Raw genomic sequence first — 22128 nt, forward strand, 5'->3', positions numbered from 1 at the left:
GAGAGAGTGTGAGAGCGATAACACCAAATTTAACACACCTGCTCCCCATTCACACCTGAGACCTTGTAATACTAACGAGTCACATGACACTGGGGAGGGAAAATGGCTAATAGGGCCCAATTTGGACATTTCCACTTAGGGATGTACTCACTTGAGTTGCCAACAGTTTAGACATTAATGGCTGTGTGTTGAGTTATTTTGAGGGGACAGCAAATTTACACTGTTATACAGGCTGTACATTCACTACTTTACATTGTAGCAAAGTGTCATCACATGAAAAGATATAATAAATATTTACAAAAATGTGAGGGGTGTACTCACTTTTGTGAGATACTGTGTATATATATATACATACATATATATATATATATATATATATATATATATATATATATTATTTATATATGAGACATAAACCAGGGAATTATTAAGATGATGGTATGTTCCAATGCATTTTTAGGTCTAATAAGATTCTTTGAACAGGAAGCAAAAAGAGAGAAATAGAGAGGGAGAGAGTGAAAGAGAGAGAAATAATGAGATAGAGAGAGTGAGGTAACTAGTGAAGAGAGAGAGAGAGAAAATCTTAGTGTGGCAATTCCAAATAATGTCACCACACTTATGTAACTGAATAAGTATCACTACACATTGGGTTTTGTTTCATGGTACATAACCATGTGTTTTGCTTACAGTAGATAGTGAATAGATGCCCTTACTACTAATTACACGCCTGTGCCTACTTGATCAGGCTATGTACTGCGGATATGACTGTAGCTGCATAACGATCAGCCTGTGTTTGTGGTTGTAGTGAAGAGATGTATGGGCAGGAAGTCAGGTAACAAGAAGAAAAAAAGGCAGAGTGAAAAAGACGAGGTGGTAGAGAAGACTGAATGTGAAACAGTGAGGAATAAAGTCAGACAGTTTGAATGAGATATACGTGCAAAAATCAAGGAAAGAGTGAACGTTTAAAAGGGAGCGAGTTTCAGAAGGACACAGACAATTAGGTGGGCACATAAAAGATAGCTAAGCAGGAGACTGAGACTGAGACTGAGAGGAACAAACGGGGAAGAAATATTATTGAAGAGATGAAGATCATATGCTAACTGGAAAGATCCCCCCACATTGTCTCCATTTAAAGGTATTTGTTCTTCATGTACACACGTGTAACAAACCCTTCACATTATCTATGTCATGACACAAATACATGTAATTGCACACATGTATTAAAGATAAACATGTCTTGTTTAGTGCACACAGCCCACTTGCTAAGACACTCATGCTACATAAGGTCACTGTTTTGTAATGTCCTATGTCCATCCCTTTTTTATAGGGCTTAGCTCCTCCTCCAACCTAATCTTACTTAATTTTGGGTCAAGTTCCTTTATTTCTCTTTTTAACGCAGCTATGCTTTTATTTCTACTTTTCTCTGCAAATCTTGTTTTCACTAAATATACTTTTTCCTGACCTGACCTATTTTCAATATAAAATGGCGTCAAATCTTTCTTTGAGTTATTCAATAAAATGGCAGAACCCAGCCCAGCACCTTAGACTTACCGGTAACATTTGATTGAAACAATGGCATTCATAACAGGTTTTACAACATCATCGAAGCAAGGAAGTTTATAAAATGACTGCCTAATAAATTGTATGGGGTATTTTATATAAAAAAATAATATAGAATAAATACATTGTTGTGCATTAATTCAACAAAACCATCATGCACAGATTAAAGATGAAATCACTAAAATTATTATAACTTCATGCCAAAACACCCCAATAAATTGCTATCCTGCACAAAACTCACAAACATGACAAACATTAAAATTTTAGCTGGCTTAATTCCTTTTAAGAAGTGAAAGAAACTGATCTCTTTTCCTTCTATGATAAATAAATATTGATATAATTGTCTTTAGGAACCATGGGGTGCGGCTGCAGCTCTGAGTTTGAAGATGACTGGATGGAGAATTTTGATGTGTGTGAGCACTGCAATCTCCCCAGAGAGAAAAGGCCTGAGGTAAGTACCTCATATGAATAGAGGGAGAGGGTAATGAGATGCAGGGACAGAGCAGAAAATGATAGGTAGGGAAAATGTACCTGAATTACTTAAACGATAAGCAGGAAATCAGCTGCAGAAATCAAAGCGTGTCATTTTTATTTTGTAACTCACCATGTAGCTAAAAACTTTTTTAGTATTCATTTTATTATTGTAAATATATATATAGTTATAAAGTGCCATATTTTTATGCAGCGTTATACAAAGGTATATGAAAGTCAAAAGGGTACAATACAATACAAAACTTACAATGAGATATTATGTGAGACTATACAATGTACATTACTACACTTACATTAACAAACATAAACAAAAGTAGAGGAGCGCCCTGCCCTTGAGCACAATCAGTTGTAGAAGCACTTTTATACAAAGTGAGCTGCAATTACAGGCTCTCAGGCTTACAATCTAAAGGAAAAACATAGGGAATTTGAGGGAGAAGGAAACATAAGTAGTAGAGATATTTTGAAATAAATTGTATGCGTCCTTGAACAGATATGTTTTTATGGAACACTTGAAGCTTTTGAGACTAGAGGAAAGTCTGACTGAGTGAGGCAAGGAGTTCCATGTGATAGGTGCAGTTCTAGAAATGTCTTATAGACGATAGTGAGAGGAAGTAATAATAGATGAGTAGATAAGTTTTGGGCAGAGTGGAAGGGCGGGTTGGGGAGTATTTGCAGACAAGGGCAGAGATATAGGAGGGTGTTGGTGAGAGCTTTGTATGTTAGGGTGACAATTTTGAATTGTATTCTTGAGGCTAAGGGAATCCAGTGGAGGTGTTGCCAAGAGGTGCAGCAGATGTGGAGCGATGCTTAAAGGGACACTGAACCCAATTTTTTTCTTTCATGATTCAGATAGAGCATGCAATTTGAAGCAACTTTCTAATTTACTCCTATTATCATTTTTTCTTTGTTCTCTTGCTATCTTTAGTTAAAAATGAAGGCATCTAAGCTTTTTTTGGGCTCAGAACTCTGGACAGCACTTTTTTATTGGTGGATGAATCTATCCACCAATCAGCAGGGACAACCCAGGTTGTTCATCAAAAATGGGCTGGCATCTAAACTTACATTCTTGCATTTCAAATAAAGATAACAAGAGAATAAAGAAAATTTGATAATAGGAGTAAATTAGAAAGTTGCTTAAAATGTCATGCTCTATCTGAATCATGAAAGAAAAAAATTGTGTTCAGTGTCCCTTTAAAGATAATGAGCCTGGCCGAGGCATTCATGATGGATTGCAGTGGGGATAGGCGGTATCTTGGAAGATCAGAGAAGACAGAGTTGCAGCCGTCAAGGCGGGAAATGCCAAGGGAGTGGATAATAATTTCAGTTGTGTTTTGAGTGAGGAAATGACAAATTTTAGAGATATATTGAAGGTGGAATCAGCAGATGTTAGCTAAGGACTTAAAGGTCCAGTGTACATCTGCTGTGAAATCCTGGCATGCCCTCAGGAAATGGCTGAGCAAAGCTTCTATAAAAACACGTCCCCCACCAATCTAAGCATTAAGTAAAATAACAACAGGTTAGCAGACATATCTGGGAAAGGAATAAGGGTATGTGAATACGCTAAACTGCACTAACGCACAGCGTTATTGCAAAGTAGTTAATGACCCCCTTTACCATGACAGGCTCTCCTTTCAGCAACTCTGGGGCTCAGTGCTTGTAGGTGCTCCCCCCACAATCGGCACAGGTCTCCAGGTATCACATTGACCAAGCTGAATGCTGTCCACCAGCAGCACTCTGCACCACCACATCTATGAAGCAGGCAGCATTTCTTGCTGGTGGCAGGTGGCTTTCAGCTTGGCTAATGTGCTTCATGGGATTCTTATGCTTTGTAAGCCAGAAACCAGAGCTTTTCCTGATCCTCTGCAGGCTCATGTCAGCTTCTGCAGATGCGCTCTACAAACCAGCAGGAAGGGAGAAAGCAGGGAAGCAGGGAAATACTGTGGACAAATGTATTCATAGGATTCTAAAGGACTTGGTGAGTATCCACATAAACAACAAGATTAGATTAAATTTTTTATTGCATGCAAACCTTTTTCAGCCGTCATAAAGACTTCCCTTTTTTAACTTATACTAACATAAACGATAAGCTGAAAAAATACTAGTGCATATTGTCCCTTTAATGTGAGGAGCAAGTCAAGTGTGACCTCGAGGCAGCAGGCCTGAAGTTTACAGGTGATGACAGTGTTATCCAAAGTAAGTGAGGGGACATTAGTAGAGGGAGAAAATAGTTCAGTTTTAGAGAGGTTCAGCTTTAAGTAATCAGAAGCCATCAAGAACGAGATATTCTAGGCAGCTGGTGACATGAGTCAGCAAGGAGGATGAAATGCCTGGGGCAGAAAGGTAGATTTGGGTATCATCAGCATAAAGATGATACTGAAACCCACAGGATTTGGTTTGATTAATGAGCCTAGAGATGATGTGTAGACTGAGACAAAAAGGGGACCTAGAACGGAGCCTTGAGGTACCCCAATAGAGAGGGGTAGAGGGGAGAAGGAGCCATAAAAGGATACACTGAAGGTACGGTTAGAAAGGTAGGAAGAGAGCCACAGTAAAATTTGTGTCACAAATATCCAAGGATTGAAGGGTCTCGAGCAGCAATAGATTGTCAACAGTGTTAAAGGCTGCAGAGAGGTCTAGAAGGATTAGTTTGAAATAAAGACCTTTAGACTTGGCAGTAAGCAGGTCATTTTCACCTTGGTAATGGCAGTTTCGGTCGAGTATTGGGGGTGAAAGCTAGATTGCAAAGGGTCAATGAGAGAAAGTGTGATAAGCGTTTATAAACAATCTACTCAAGAAGTTTAGAGGCGAGAGGAAGAAGAGAGATTGGGCGATAGTTGTAAGGGGGTGCTGGACTGAGTGAAGGTTTTTTAAGAATAGGTGTGATTAGAGCATGTTTAAGGGATCATGGAAATGTACCAGATTTAAGGGAGAGATTGAATATATTTGTGAGGATGGGTGTAAGAGTGAGGGAAAGGGAAGGTAGCAGTTGTGAAGGAATTCAATCAAGAAGATAGGTAGTAAGATAAAAAATGAAAGGAGAGCAGAGACCTCCTCCTCTGTAACAGGAAGGAATGTGCTGAGTTTGAAAGTTTGCAGTGATTTGTGAGAAGTGGATATTGTTGTTATGGTAGGAGGTTATTTCATGTCGGATAGAGTCAATTTTGCTGTGAGAGAAGTGGTAATGGGAGGAGGGGTAGGGCACAGGAGGGTATTAAAAGTGGAGGACATAGATGAAATTATATTTGGAGAGGTTGAGGTTGGATAAGTAGAAGTCAGCAGAGGATTGAGATTTCCACAAGTGCCATTCTGCATTGCGGTCGCATTTTTGCAGGTAGCGTGTCAGATGTGTGTGCGAAGGTTGCGGTTATGTCCGTTGGGCGCAAGCTATGGAAGGAGGGGCTATTTTGTCAAGGGAAGAGGTCAGAATTGAATTATACAGATATATAGATTATTCAGGACAGGAAAGGGAGGAGATTAATCATTATTGTTTGTTATATTTTCAAAATTACCTCATCTGGGCTAAATTACAAAAATATTAGTGCTATTGTGTGCTAACATCACTCAAGTTAAATAAATAGTGCTTTTATATTAACAGTCTTATTATAAGTTGAAAAAAATTGTTTAATGCTTAACTGAAAGTTTAGGGAAAGCTGACATCTGGATGTTAGATAGCACAAATGTTTTAAATCCCTCACACAAAAGACATATGAGAGTGCGCTGAAAAACTCATGTCGGCTGTTGCTTGAGCACTAAGCCAAGGGTGCGCTAAAACGTCCGCTCAAGTAGTGGACTACTGAACTTAGTAATGTTCGATGGTGTTGAATTTAAATATAAGATAAAATACTGTACACATACGTATAGACACATAACTAAGTGTCATATACAGTACTGTGCAAAGGTCTATGGCCACCATTAGATTTGTTGTTTTAGCAAAGTTTTAATGACCATCCATATTTATTTTTGGTCTCTTTATTAAGATACAAACAGAAAATAGAGGAAACATATACACAAAATATAAAAAAACACAATTTTCAGAACAAAATGGCTTCTTCAGGCAAAGTCAGTATTGAGTGTGACCTCCCTTGGCACTAAGCACATCTTGAACTTTTTTGGGGAGACTGTCCTGAAGCTTTCTGAAGTAATCTTCTGGTATATTATACCAGGCTTCTTTCAGCACTTCCCAGAGTTCTTCTTTAGATTTAGGTTGTCTTTTATTTCTTTCTCTGTCTAGGTGATCGCATACTGCCTCTATAATATTCAGGTCTGGGCTCTGTGGAAGCCAGTCCATGACTGTCAGTGTTTTATCAGCTGTTTTTCTCTCCAAATATGATTTCACTGCATTAACAGTGTGCTTGGAATCCTTATCATGTTGAAAAATAAAACCATTCCCAATCAGGCGCTTTCCAAAAGGAATAGCATGATGAATTTTAACCTGTCTGTAAATTTCAGCATTTATGATCACATCAATTCAGACAATATCAACAACAACACTGGCTGAAATGCAGCCCCAAACCAGGACAGACCCTCTACCATGTTTCACTGAAGGCCACAAGCACTCATTCTTCCATCTCTCTTCAACTCTTCTTCTCACATATTGTCGATGATTGGACCCAAAAATTTCAAACTTTGACTCGTCACTCTATAATATTTTTTTCCACTGATCTTCATTCCAATCTTTGTGAGCTTTAGAATATCTTAGCCTTTTTCCCCCTGTTTCACTTTCCACAAAGACCATTCCTGATCAAGCTTCTTCAGACCGTAGAAGGGTCAACATGGCATCCGGATGAAACTGCCAGATGTCAGGTCCTTGCTGGACTTTCTTTTTCCGGTCTCTCAAAGAAGAAACTCTGATAAACTTCTCATCAGATTTTTAAAGTTTTCCTGGCCTTCCAGTCCTTTTTTGTCCTTGACCTCTCTTGATTCTTAAAATTTCTTTTTAAAAGCTTAAATACCACATTTTGCGTATCCAGTTTGTTTGCTAATTTCCCTTTGAGAGTGGCCTTGCTGATGCAAAAGTATGATTTTATGTCTTTAGCATTTGGAATTATGTGATTGAAAGTTGGTCTTATAAGCAATCTTCCAATGACTTAAACTCATACCACATGTGTATGTGTGTTCAAGCATGTCTTGCACAAACCTGGTGTAATAGACCTTTTCCACAGCAGTCATTTTGATATGAAATAGTAGGACAAATACAGGTGTTAGCAATGACATTAATTAGGGTTCCATTCCATTTAGGTTTACGAGAGCCAGGTTCCTGCTATTGCTCAAGTGTAAGGGGAGGCCACACTAAATAGTTGACACTTTAACCTAAAGAAGCAGTTTTTTTTCAGATTTTTTTAATACTGCATACAAATATCCTGTATTTTCTGGTTGTATTCTAATAAAGAGACTGATAAATAATTATATATGGTCAATCTAATGGTGGCCTAAGACTTTTGCACAGTACTTTACACACATATACATACTTACACACATACAAATACAAACACATACATATACAACTTTAAGCCCTTTGGAAGTCCAATACTATGTCAAATACCATATCCCTCTAAAGGGACATTAAACATTAAGAGCCAGATTACAAGTGGAGCGCTAAATATCACTTTCATGAAATTGATATTTGCCCTCCACTGAGTAATACCAGCGCATCCTAATGTGTGCTGGTATTACAAGTTAACAGCAATGCTAACACAAGCTTGTGTTCACATTGTTAGGAAGCATTGCGCTCACGAGGACGCGCTTCCATAGGCTCCAATGGGAGCCACGTTCTCATGCCGTGAGACACAACATGAGAACTAGCGCAGTGAAGGGGGTAATTCACCCAGCGATTGCAGCAAATTGTAAATATATATTTATATAAATATATACATATATATTTATGTGTTAATATGGGTATATACACATATTAACACATAAATAAATATGTATACAAACATATACATATATATTTACAGGGAACACACAGTTCCCATAGACCGCAATGTAAAGGTACTTTTCAGTGCTGGTTTTTTTTCCTAACACCCAATTCCCGCAAACTTTACTCTCAAAATACTGCCTAGTGCAGTTATTTTATTACAAAATAAAAATGCTCCATTAAACTGTATTTTGGGGGCAATTTGGGGCACATTTATAAAATTAACCAGAGATCCGATCTCTGATTAATTTTATAAGAGCTAATTGCTACCACAAGCTCGCGGTAGCAAAAACCAGCCACTTGGCCTTTTGCGGGAGCATAATAAATTAGCGCTCGTCTTGTAATCTAGCCCTAAATACATTTTATATGCATAGTAGTGAGATTGTGCGTTATTCTTTGCATGGGTCAGCTGCATTATTAATTGTGCTTCTCTTGTAATTGAGTCCTCTGTGTGCATTTGACATATCTAGAATGAAAAAGCTTATTTAAAGAGACAGTAAACACCTTGGCCTAGATTTGGAGTTTTGTCGGTAACGACCCGAAAAACTAACGCCGGCTTTTTTCTGGCCGCACCATAAAAATAACTCTGGTATCGACACATAAAGGCTGCGTTAGGCTCCAAAAAAGGAGCGTAGAGCATTTTTAACGCAGCTTCAACTCTCGATACCAGAGTTGCTTACGGACGCGGCCAGCCTCAAAAACGTGCTTGTGCACGATTCCCCCATAGGAAACAATGGGGCTGTTTGAGCTGAAAAAAAACCAAACACCTGCAAAAAAGCCGCGTTCAGCTCCTAACGCAGCCCCATTGTTTGCTATGCGGTAACCCTTCCTACGTCTGCACTTAACACTCTAACATGTACCCCGAGTCTAAACACCCCTAACCTTACACTTATTAACCCCTAATCTGCCGCCCCCCGCTATCGCTGACCCCTGCATATTATTATTAACCCCTAATCTGCCGCTCCGTAAACCGCCGCTACTTACATTATCCCTATGTACCCCTAATCTGCTGCCCCTAACACCGCCGACCCCTATATTATATTTATTAACCCCTAATCTGCCCCCCACAACGTCGCCTCCACCTGCCTACACTTATTAACCCCTAATCTGCCGACCGGACCTGAGCGCTACTATAATAAAGTTATTAACCCCTAATCCGCCTCACTAACCCTATCATAAATAGTATTAACCTCTAATCTGCCCTCCCTAACATCGCCGACACCTAACTTCAATTATTAACCCCTAATCTGCCGACCGAATCTCGCCACTATTCTAATAAATGTATTAACCCCTAAAGCTAAGTCTAACCCTAATACTAACACCCCCCTAAATTAAATATAATTTAAATCTAACGAAATTAATTAACTCTTATTAAATAAATTATTCCAATTTAAAGCTAAATACTTACCTGTAAAATAAATCCTAATATAGCTACAATATAAATTATAATTATATTATAGCTATTTTAGGATTTATATTTATTTTACAGGTAACTTTGTATTTATTTTAACCCGGTACAATAGCTATTAAATAGTTAAGAACTATTTAATAGCTAAAATAGTTAAAATAATTACAAATTTACCTGTAAAAGAAATCCTAACCTAAGTTACAAATAAACCTAACACTAGACTATCAATAAATTAATTAAATAAACTACCTACAATTACCTACAATTAACCTAACACTACACTATCAATAAATTAATTAAATACAATTGCTACAAATAAATACAATTAAATAAACTAGCTAAAGTACAAAAAATAAAAAAGAACTAAGTTACAAAAAATAAAAAAATATTTACAAACATAAGAAAAATATTACAACAATTTTAAACTAATTACACCTACTCTAAGCACCCTAATAAAATAACAAAGCCCCCCAAAATAAAAAAATGCCCTACCCTATTCTAAATTACTAAAGTTCAAAGCTCTTTTACCTTACCAGCCCTGAACAGGGCCCTTTGCGGGGCATGCCCCAAGAAATTCAGCTCTTTTGCCTGTAAAAAAAAGCATACAATACCCCCCCCCCACATTACAACCCACCACCCACATACCCCTAATCTAACCCAAACCCCCCTTAAATAAACCTAACACTAAGCCCCTGAAGATCATCCTACCTTGTCTTCACCATACCAGGTTCACCGATCGGTCCAGAAGAGCTCCTCCGATGTCCTGATCCAAGCCCAAGCGGGGGGCTGAAGAGGTCCATGATCCGGCTGAAGTCTTCATCCAAGCGGGCCAGAAGAGGTCTTCCATCCGATTGAAGTCTTCATCCAAGCGGCATCCATCCGGAGCGAAGCGGCAGCATCCTGAAGACCTCCACCGCGGAACATCCATCATGGCCGACGACTGAACGACGAATGACGGTTCCTTTAAATGACGTCATCCAAGATGGTGTCCCTCGAATTCCGATTGGCTGATAGGATTCTATCAGCCAATCGGAATTAAGGTAGGAATATTCTGATTGGCTGATGGAATCAGCCAATCAGAATCAAGTTCAATCCGATTGGCTGATCCAATCAGCCAATCAGATTGAGCTTGCATTCTATCGGCTGATCGGAACAGCCAATAGAATGCGAGCTCAATCTCCATCAGCCAATCAGAATATTCCTACCTTAATTCCGATTGGCTGATAGAATCCTATCAGCCAATCGGAATTCGAGGGACGCCATCTTGGATGACGTCATTTAAAGGAACCGTCATTCGTCGTTGAGTCGTCGGCCAGGATGGATGTTCCGCGGTGGAGGTCTTCAGGATGCTGCCGCTTCGCTCCGGATGGATGCCGCTTGGATGAAGACTTCAATCGGATGGAAGACCTCTTCTGGCCCGCTTGGATGAAGACTTCAGCCGGATCATGGACCTCTTCAGCCCCCCGCTTGGATCAGGACATCGGAGGAGCTCTTCTGGACCGATCGGTGAACCTGGTATGGTGAAGACAAGGTAGGATGATCTTCAGGGGCTTAGTGTTAGGTTTATTTAAGGGGGGTTTGGGTTAGATTAGGGGTATGTGGGTGGTGGGTTGTAATGTTGGGGGGGTATTGTATGTTTTTTTTTACAGGCAAAAGAGCTGAATTTCTTGGGGCATGCCCCGCAAAGGGCCCTGTTCAGGGCTGGTAAGGTAAAAGAGCTTTGAACTTTAGTAATTTAGAATAGGGTAGGGCATTTTTTTTATTTTGGGGGGCTTTGTTATTTTATTAGGGGGCTTAGAGTAGGTGTAATTAGTTTAAAATTGTTGTAATATTTTTCTTATGTTTGTAAATATTTTTTTATTTTTTGTAACTTAGTTTTTTTTTATTTTTTGTTCTTTAGCTAGTTTATTTAATTGTATTTATTTGTAGCAATTGTATTTAATTAATTTATTGATAGTGTAGTGTTAGGTTAATTGTAGGTAATTGTAGGTAGTTTATTTAATTAATTTATTGATAGTCTAGTGTTAGGTTTATTTGTAATTTAGGTTAGGATTTCTTTTACAGGTAAATTTGTAATTATTTTAACTATTTTAGCTATTAAATAGTTCTTAACTATTTAATAGCTATTGTACCTGGTTAAAATAAATACAAAGTTACCTGTAAAATAAATATGAATCCTAAAATAGCTATAATATAATTATAATTTATATTGTAGCTATATTAGGATTTATTTTACAGGTAAGTATTTAGCTTTAAATTGGAATAATTTATTTAATAAGAGTTAATTAATTTCGTTAGATTTAAATTATATTTAACTTAGGGGGGTGTTAGTATTAGGGTTAGACTTAGCTTTAGGGGTTAATACATTTATTAGAATAGCGGCGAGATTCGGTCGGCAGATTAGGGGTTAATAATTGAAGTTAGGTGTCGGCGATGTTAGGGAGGGCAGATTAGGGGTTAATACTATTTATTATAGGGTTAGTGAGGCGGATTAGGGGTTAATAACTTTATTATAGTAGCGCTCAGGTCCGGTCGGCAGATTAGGGGTTAATAAGTGTAGGCAGGTGGAGGCGACGTTGAGGGGGGCAGATTAGGGGTTAATAAATATAATATAGGGGTCGGCGGTGTTAGGGGAAGCAGATTAGGGGTACATAAGGATAACGTAGGTGGCGGTCGGCAGATTAGGGGTTAAACATTTTTTTTCGAGTGTCGGCGATGTGGGGGGACCTCGGTTTAGGGGTACATAGGTAGTTTATGGGTGTTAGTGTACTTTAGAGCACAGTAGTTAAGAGCTTTATAAACCGGCGTTAGCCCAGAAAGCTCTTAACTACTGACTTTTTTCCTGCGGCTGGAGTTTTGTCGTTAGATGTCTAACGCTCACTTCAGAAACGACTCTAAATACCGGAGTTAGAAAAATCCCATTGAAAAGATAGGATACGCAATTTACGTAAGGGGATCTGCGGTATGGAAAAGTCGCGGCTGGAAAGTGAGCGTTAGACCCTATTTTGAGTGACTCCAAATACCGGCGGTAGCCTAAAACCAGCATTAGGAGCCTCTAACGCTTGTTTTCACTGCTAACGCCAAACTCTAAATCTAGGCCCTTGTGATTACAAGACATTTCTGTTGTGTTACTGTATAAAGACATATCAGCCAAGGCTTAAAAGGATACTAAACCCATTTTTTTTCTTTCGTGATTCAAATAGAACATGAGATTTTAAGCACCTTTCTAATTTACTCCTATTATCAATTTTTTGTGGTTCTCATGCTATCTTGATTTGAAAAAGCAGTACTGTAAGCTTTAGAGCCGGACCATTTTTTGTTCAGCACCTGGGTAGCACTTGCTGATTTGTGGCTAAATGTAGCAAACCAATCAGCAAGCTCTACCAAGGTGCTGAACTAAAAATGGGCCGACTCCTAACCCTTTATTACTGCTTTTTCAAATCAAGATAACAAGAGAACAAAGAAAAATTGATTATAGGAGTAAATTAGAAGGTTGCTTAAAATTGCATGCTCTATCTGAATCATGAAAAAAATGTGGGGTTAGTGTCCCTTTAACATTTTTATAACAAGTGAACATCCTTTTTTACTGCATTTTCTTTTCAATAGCCAAACTCTGCCCATCACTTGCCTTATTTGGAGGAGTCAATATAGGCTTTAGTCTACAGACACCACGTTAGACACCACATCATTTTGTTTGTATAAGGTATATTGTTTTGCTGTTGTTAACAGTTAAAGCCAATTAGGAAAACATATGTAGCAGAGTTAGCCTAGATAAGTCAGCAGGATGCATTTCAAGTTCTGTGAATTAGAAAATTCTTAATTTTTCAGAGCTAAATTACATGAAAAGGGGGCATAATAAATCATGAAAGTTGTTTCATTACACATAACTAAATATTTTATATAAAAATCCCAAGTACTGTCCCTTTACACTTTATTTCTGTAGAGCGGCTTGCATTAGGTTTGTCACAATATGAGTCATTTTTCATATCACTTTTTAGTAGAATTTTAGTACTACTTTGACTTTATCAATTTTTAAAAAGGGACATTCTAGTTTAAAAATGAATTATACTACTTGGTTGGAGAAATTTATATCGAAACAATTTCCCTTCTCACAGACCCAGTCCCAAACCACTGGAATATGTGTGTAAGTACCTTATATGCCAGATGGTGATTTGTTTGCTCTTTTTTATACTCCTATATAAAATAGGTTTCACAAGGATTTTCCCAGAATGTTAAAGGGACATGAAACCCCAAAAAATGATTTCATGATTCAGATAGAGCCTGTATTTTTAAACAGCTTTCAAATGTACTTCTATTATCAATTTTGCTTCATTTTCTTGGTATCCTTTGTTGAAGGAGCAGCAATGCACTAGTGGGAGCTATGGGAACACATTGGTAATCCAATCCACTTTTCTTGCTCCATTGACTTCTCTGAAGGAATACGTTATCGTGCGCTTGAGAATTGTAAGTTTGGCTTTTTACGCTCGTCAGGTTAGCGCGTGATCAAAAACAGTTTACGTTCAAATTGTAATATGAGCGCAATAACCCGACGCGAGCAAAAAGCTTATCTCTAGCACAGTTAACGCTGGAGAGGGAGCGTTAAATAACACTCCACTTGTAATCTGGCCCTAGGTGTTTGAGTAAAACATGTTGGCGTAGGTTACAAAGGGCGTGCTATTGATTTGCCAGCCATACTGCACCCCTGCACTAAGAATAGCGCACAATCTGGTATCTGGTCAATGGTAAAAGAGTTTTACATCACATATGTACAGCCAAAGGTTAGGGGGTAATCTTTAAAGAAGCTGAGGTGTTAGAGGATATGCTTGTGGCAAGGTCTGTTGTTTTACTTTTTAATAATCATGATGTTTTAATGTGTCTTTGGCTGTATACAGTGATATGCAATATGCATTATATAAGCATTAACGTACTTACGGCTAGATTACGAGTTTTGCGTTAGAGGCTATGCGGTGCTAACGAGCAGTTTTCCCTCACCGCTCACTTACATACAGCGCTGGTATTACGAGTTTTCAGAAACCCGTCGTTAAAAGACAAGAAGTGAGCGTTGAGCAAAATTTTGCTCATTACCGCACTCCAATACCAGCGCTGCTTAAGTCAGCGGTGAGCTGGTGTAACGTGCTCTTGCACGATTTCCCCATAGGAATCAACGGGGAGAGCTGGCTGAAAAAAAGTCTAACGCCTGCAAAAAAGCAGCGTAAAACTCAGTAACGCAGCCCCATTGATTCCTATGGGGAAATAAAAGTTATGTTTACACCTAACACCCTAATATGAACCCCGAGTCTAAACACCCCTAATCTTACACTTATTAACCCCTAATATACCGCCCCCAACATCGCCGACACCTACATTATATTATTAACCCCTAATCTGCCGCTCCGGACACCGCCGCCACCTACATTAAACTTATGAACCCCTAATATACCGCCCCCAACATTGCAAACACCTACCTTATATTTATTAACCCCTAATCTGCCTTCCTCAATGTTGCCGCCACCTACCTACATTTATTAACCCCTAATCTGCTGCCCCCAACATCGCCGCCACTATAATAAACATATTTACCCCTAAACCGCCGCACTCCCGCCTCGCAAACATTAGTTAAATATTATTAACCCCTAATCTGCCGTCCCTAACATCCCCGCCACCTACCTACATTTATTGACCCCTAATCTGCTGCCCCCAACGTCGCCGCCACTATATTAAAGTTATTAACCCCTAAACCTAAGTCTAACCCTAAACCTAACACCCACTAACTTAAATATAAATTAAATAAATCTAAATAAAATTACTATCATTAACTACATTATTCCTATTTAAAACTAAATACTTACCTATAAAATAAACCCGAAGCTAGCTACAATATTTAGTTACTATAGTTAGATTGTAGCTATCTTAGGGTTGATTTTTATTTTACAGGCAAGTTTGTATTTATTTTAACTAGGTAGAATAGTTATTTAATAGTTATTAACTATTTAATAACTACCTAGCTAAAATAAACACAAATTGAACTGTAAAATAAAATCTAACCTAAGTTACAATAACACCTAACACTACAATATAATTAAATAAATTAACTAAATTAAATACAATTACCTAAATTAAATTAGCTTAAGTACAAAAACAAACAAACACTAAATTACTGAAAATAATAAACAAAAAACAGATATTTAAACTAATTACACCTAATCTAATAGCCCTATTGAAATAAAAAAAGCCCCCCCAAAATAAAAAAAAACCCTAGCCTAAACTAAATTACCAATAGCCCTTAAAAGGGCCTTTTGCGGGACATTGCCACAAAGTAATCAGCTCTTTTACCTGTAAAAAAAAAATACAAACAAGCCCCCCAACAGTAAAACCCACCACCCACACAACCAACCCCCCAAATAAAATACTAGCTAAAAAAAACTAAGCTCCCTATTGCCCTGAAAAGGGCATTTGGATGAGCATTGCCCTTAAAAGGGCAGTTAGCTCTATTGCAGCCCAAAGTCCCTAACCTAAAAATAAAACCCACCCAATACACCCTAAAAAACCCTAACACTAACCCCCTGAAGATCGACTTACCGAGAGACGTCTTCATCCAAGCCGGGCGAAGTGGTCCTCCAGACGGGCAGAAGTCTTCATCCAGACGGCATCTTCTATCTTCATCCATCCGGCGCGGAGCGGGTCCATCTTCAAGACATACGACGCGGAGCATCCTCTTCTTCCGACGACTAAAGCTGAATGAAGGTACCTTTAAGTGACGTCATCCAATATGGCGTCCCTTAGATTCCGATTGGCTGATAGAATTCTATTAGCCAATCTGAATTAAGGTAGAAAAAATCCTATTGGCTGATGCAATCAGCCAATAGGATTTAACTTCAATCCTATTGGCTGATCCAATCAGCCAATAGAATGCGAGCTCAATCCTATTGGCTGATTGGATCAGCCAATATTATTGAAGTTCAATCCTAATGGCTGATTGCATCAGCCAATAGAATTTTTTCTACCTTAATTCCGATTGGCTGATAGAATTCTATCAGCCAATCGGAATCTAAGGGACGCCATATTGGATGACGTCACTTAAAGGTGCCTTCATTCAGCTTTAGTCGTCGGAAGAAGAGGATGCTCCGCGTCGGATGTCTTGAAGATGGACCCGCCGGATGGATGAAGATAGAAGATGCCGTCTGGCTGAAGACTTCTGCCCGTCTGGAGGACCACTTTGCCCGGCTTGGATGAAGACTTCTCCCGGCTTCGTTGAGGACTTCGGCCCGGCTTGGATGAAGACGTCTCCCGGTAAGTCGATCTTCAGGGGGTTAGTGTTAGGTTTTTTTAAGGGTGTATTGGGTGGGTTTTATTTTTAGGTTAGGGACTTTGGGCTGCAATAGAGCTAACTGCCCTTTTAAGGGCAATGCCCATCCAAATGCCCTTTTCAGGGCAATGGGGAGCTTAGGTTTTTTAGCTAGTATTTTATTTGGGGGGTTGGTTGTGTGGGTGGTGGGTTTTACTGTCGGGGGGGTTGTTTGTATTTTTTTTTACAGGTAAAAGAGCTGATTACTCTGGGGCAATGGCCTGCAAAAGGCCCTTTTAAGGGCTATTGGTAGTTTAGTTTAGGCTAGGGTTTTTTTATTTTGGGGGGGCTTTTTTATTTTAATAGGGCTATTAGATTAGGTGTAATTAGTTTAAATATCTGTAATTTGTTTATTATTTTCAGTAATTTAGTGGTTTTTTTTGTACTTTAGCTAATTTAATTTAATTTAGGTAAATGTATTTAATTTAGTTAATTTATTTAATTATATGGTAGTGTTAGGTGTTATTGTAACTTAGGTAAGGTTTTATTTTACGTCTCAATTTGTCTTTATTTTAGCTAGGTAGTTAATAACTATTTAATAACTATTCTAGCTAGTTAAAATAAATACAAACTTGCCTGTAAAATAAAAATAAACCCTAAGATAGCTACAATGTAACTATTAGTTATATTGTAGCTAGCTTAGGGTTTATTTTATAGGTAAGTATTTAGTTTTAAATAGGAATAATTTAGTTAATGATAGTAATTTTATTTAGATTTATTTAAATTATATTTAAGTTAGTGGTTGTTTAAGGATAGGCTTAGGTTTAGGGGTTAATAAATTTAATATAGTGTCGGCGACGTTAGGGGCGGCAGATTAGGGGTTAATAAATGTAGGTAGGTTGCGGCGACATTGGGGAAGGCAGATTAGGAATCAATAAATATAATGTAGGTGTCGGCGATGTTGGGGCAGCAGATTAGGGGTTAATACATATAATGTAGGTGGCGGCAGTGTCCGGAGCGGCAGATTAGCGGTTAAAATTTGTATTATAGTGTTTGCGATGTGGGAGGGCCTCGGTTTAGGGGTTAATAGGTAGTTTATGGGTGTTAGTGTACTTTTTAGCACTTTAGTTATGAGTTTTATGTTACAGCGTTGTACCATAAAACTCTTAACTACTGACTTTTAAATGCGTTAGGACTCTTGACAGGGTAGGCTGTACCGCCCACTTTTTGGCCTCCCAGGAGAGACTCGTAATACCGGCGCTATGGAAGTCCCATAGAAAAAAGACTTTACGAAGTTTACGTAAGTCGTTTTGTGGTAAGGCCAAAGAAGTGTGCGGTACACCTAAACCTTCAAGAGTCGTAATACCAGCGGAGTTAGGACCTCTTAACGCTGCTTTTTTACCCTAACGCACAACTAGTAATCTAGCCGTTAGTGTTTATTATACTTATGGTTCACACTGTATTGCTTTAACTAAAGATTATTGATGTGAAATAATAGTACCACTCATGTAGGTTTCATGTATGGCAATTTCAGCTCATTGGGTCAAGCTGAGTTGGACCAATTATTACGAGTTGGACCTTCATCAAATGTGTGAAGCCTGTTGTTCTTGGAAGTATAATATATTTTTACCAGAGAATGTTGGCGCAGCCATTTTTTTAGCACACCCTATACATTCAAGGCCAGATTACGAGTGGGGCGCAAATGTTTGCGCACAAGCGATAGGGGGTTTATTGCGGGGGTTTTTGCTCATTGGGGTTACTGCTGGTATTACAAGTTGAAAGTAAACACAAACACTTGAGCGTAATCACAATTTATGCTAGAATGATTACCGCGACTTCAGAGCTCTGGTTAACTGTTTTTTGAAACATAAAAGTTGCACAAACACATCAAAAATACATTACAAAGTATAGTTACACTCATAATAACACCAGCTATTAAAAATATTTTTTAAATAATATTGCACAAAAAAGTTATAAAGGTTCAAAGATATGACGTCTCACTGGTGTTAGAAAAAAAAGGCAGGCAAAGGGCTTTAACTTAGAGATACATACATATACATGTCTAAAGATTTATGTATTTATATGTGTATATATGTATTTACAGACATATATACACACATATAAACACATAAATACATATGTTCACATATATAGACATATAAACAAGTGCATTGGAGCCCTTTGCAGTGTAGTAGATGAAAACATGCTAATGCATATGTATGCAATATTTCTATTTAATAAAGGTATTAACTAACGGGTAGGCTGTGCGGTGCTAACGAGCAGTTTATGCTCACCGCTCACTTGCAGACAGCGCTGGTATTACAGTTTTTTTTAAACCTGGCATTAGCCGCAGAAAAGTGAGCGGAGTGCAAAATTTAGCTCCACATCTCACCTCAATACCAGCGCTGCTTACGGTAGCGGTGAGCTGGCTAAAAGTGCTCATGCACGATTTCCCCATAGGAATCAATGGGGGAGAGCCGGCTGAAAAAAAACTTAACACCTGCAAAAAAGCAGCGTTCAGCTCCTAACACAGCCCCATTGAATCCTATGGGGAAATACATTTTATGTCTACACCTAACACCCTAACATGAACCCCGAGTCTAAACACCCCTAATCTTACACTTATTAACCCCTAATCTGCTGCCCCCGACATCGCTGACACCTACATTATAATTATTAACCCCTAATCTGCCGCCCCAATGTCGCCGCAACCTACCTACAATTATTAACCCCAATCTGCCGCCCACAACGTCGCCACCACTATAATAAAGTTATTAACCCCTAAATCTAAGTCTAACCCTAACCCCCACAACTTAAATATAATTTAAATAAATCTAAATAAAATAACTATATTCCTATTTAAAACTAAATACTTACCTGTAAAATGAACCCTAAGCTAGCTACAATATAACTTATATTTACATTGTAGCTAGCTTAGGTTTTATTTTTATTTTACAGGCAACTTTGTATTTATTTTAACTAGGTACAATAGTTATTAAATAGTTATTAAGTATTTAATAGCTATCTAGTTAAAATAAAGACAAATTTACCTGTAAAATGAAACCTAACCTAAGTTACAATTACACCTAACACTACACTATAATTAAATTAATTAAATAAACTAGATACAATTAATTACAATTAAATAAAATTATCTAAAGTACGAAAAAACACTACTAAATTACAAAAAATAATAAAATAATTACAAGTTTTTTAAACTAATTACACCTAATCTAATCCCCCTAATAAAATAAAAAAAAAAACCAAAATAATAAAAAGCCCTACCCTACACTAAATTACAAATAGCCCTTAAAAGGGCTTTTCGTGGGGCGTTGCACCAAAGTAATCAGCTCTTTTACCTGTAAAAAAGGTACAATACCCCCCCAACATTAAAACCCACCACCCACTCACCCAACCCTACTCTAAAACCCACCCAATCCCCCCTTAATGAAACCTAACACTAACCCCTTGAAGATCACCCTACCTTGAGAAGTCTCTCTTCACCCAACCGGGCCGAAGTCCTCAACGAAGCCGGGCGAAGTGGTCCTCCAGACGGGCAGAAGTCTTCATCCAAGCCGGAAAGAAGAGGTCCTCCAGACGGGCAGAAGTCTTCATCCAGACGGCATCTTCTATCTTCATCCATCCAGCGTGGAGCAGCTCCATCTTCAAGACATCCAACGTGGAGCATCCTCTACAAACGACGTCCAACTGAAGAATGAAGGTTCCTTTAAATGACGTCATCCAAAATGGCGTCCCTTCAATTCTGATTGGCTGATAGAATTCTATTAGCCAATCGGAATTAAGGTAGAAAAAATCCTATTGGCTGAAGCAATCAACCAATAGGATTGAGTTTGCATTCTATTGGCTGATCCAATCAGCCAATAGAATGCCAGCTCAATCCTATTGGCTGATTGGATCAGCCAATAGGATTGAACTTCAATCCTATTGGCTGATTGCATCAGCCAATAGGATTTTTTCTACCTTAATTCTATCAGCCAATCGGAATTGAAGGGACGCCATCTTGGATGACGTCATTTAAAGGAACCTTCATTCTTCAGTTGGACGTCGTTTGAAGAGGATGCTCCGCGTCGGATGTCTTGAAGATGGAGCCGCTCAGTGCCGGATGGATGAAGATAGAAGATGCCTTCTGGATGAAGACTTCTGCCCGTCTGGAGGACCTCTTCTTCCCGGCTGGGATGAAGACTTCTGCCCGTCTGGAGGACCACTTCGCCCGGCTTCGTTGAGGACTTTGGCCCGGTTGGGTGAAGACTTCTCAAGGTAGGGTGATCTTCAAGGGGTTAGTGTTAGGTTTTATTAAGGGGGGTTGGGTGGGTTTTAGAGTAGGGTTGGTGAGTGGGTGGTGGGTTTTAATGTTGGGGGGGATTGTACTTTTTTTTACAGGTAAAAGAGCTGATTACTTTGGGGCAATGCCCCGCAAAAAGCCCTTTTAAGGGCTATTTGTAATTTAGTATAGGGTAGGGCTTTTTATTATTATTTTTTTATTTTTTATTTTATTAGGGGATTAGATTAGGTGTAAATAGTTTAAAAAACTTGTAATTATTTTATTATTTTCTGTAATTTAGTGTTTGTTTTTTCCGTACTTTAATTAATTTTATTTAATTGTAATTAATTGTATTTAGTTTATTTAATTAATTTAATTATAGTGTAGTGTTAGGTGTAATTGTAACTTAGGTTAGGTTTTATTTTACAGGTAATTTTTTATTTATTTTATCTAGGTAGCTATTAATAGTTAATAATTATTTAATAACTATTGTACCTAGTTAAAATAAATACAAAGTTGCCAGTAAAATAAAAATAAATCCTAAGGTAGATACAATATAACTATTAGTTATATTGTAGCTATCTTAGGGTTTATTTTATAGGTAAGTATTTAGTTTTAAATAGGAATAATTTAGTTAATGATAGTAATTTTATTTAGATTTATTTAAATTATATTTAAGTTAGGGGTGTGTTAGGGTTAGGGTTACACTTAGGTTTAGGGGTTAATACATTTAATATAGTGGCGGCGACGTTGGGGGCGGCAGATTAGGGGTTAATAAATGTAGGTAGGTGGCGGCGATGTTAGGGATGGCTGATTAGGGGTTAATAAAATTTAACTAGTGTTTGCAAGGCGGGAGTGCGGCGGTTTAGGGGTTAATATATTTATTAAAGTGGCAGCGATGTCCGGTTCAGCAGATTAGGGGTTAAAAATTTTATTTAACTGTTTGCGATGTGGGGGGGCTCGGTTTAGGGGTTAATAGGTAGTTTATGGGTGTTAGTGTACTTTTTAGCACTTTAGTTAAGAGTTTTATACTACGGCGTTAGCCCATAAAACACTTAACTACTGACTTTCAAATGCGTTAGTGATCTTGGAGGTAGAGGGTGTACAGCTCACTTTTAGGAAGACTCGTAATACTGGCGTTAGGAAAATCCCATTGAAAATATAGGATACGCAATTGACGTAAG

General features: G+C 38.2%; 1 protein-coding gene across 1 annotated transcript in view; it reads left to right on the forward strand.

The window, feature by feature from the left end:
* Nucleotides 1–1063: 1063 nt before the first annotated feature.
* The window catches only part of LCK (LCK proto-oncogene, Src family tyrosine kinase), a 193470-nt gene continuing 172405 nt past the window's right edge, over nucleotides 1064–22128 (forward strand). Inside the window, exons 1-2 of the mRNA XM_053704824.1 lie at nucleotides 1064–1135; nucleotides 1911–2011. Coding sequence (XP_053560799.1) covers nucleotides 1916–2011 — 96 coding nt within the window. The 5' untranslated portion in view covers nucleotides 1064–1135; nucleotides 1911–1915. The remainder of the gene's footprint in view (nucleotides 1136–1910; nucleotides 2012–22128) is intronic.

This window comes from Bombina bombina, chromosome 3, assembly GCF_027579735.1.
Source record: "Bombina bombina isolate aBomBom1 chromosome 3, aBomBom1.pri, whole genome shotgun sequence".
NCBI lineage: Eukaryota > Metazoa > Chordata > Amphibia > Anura > Bombinatoridae > Bombina > Bombina bombina.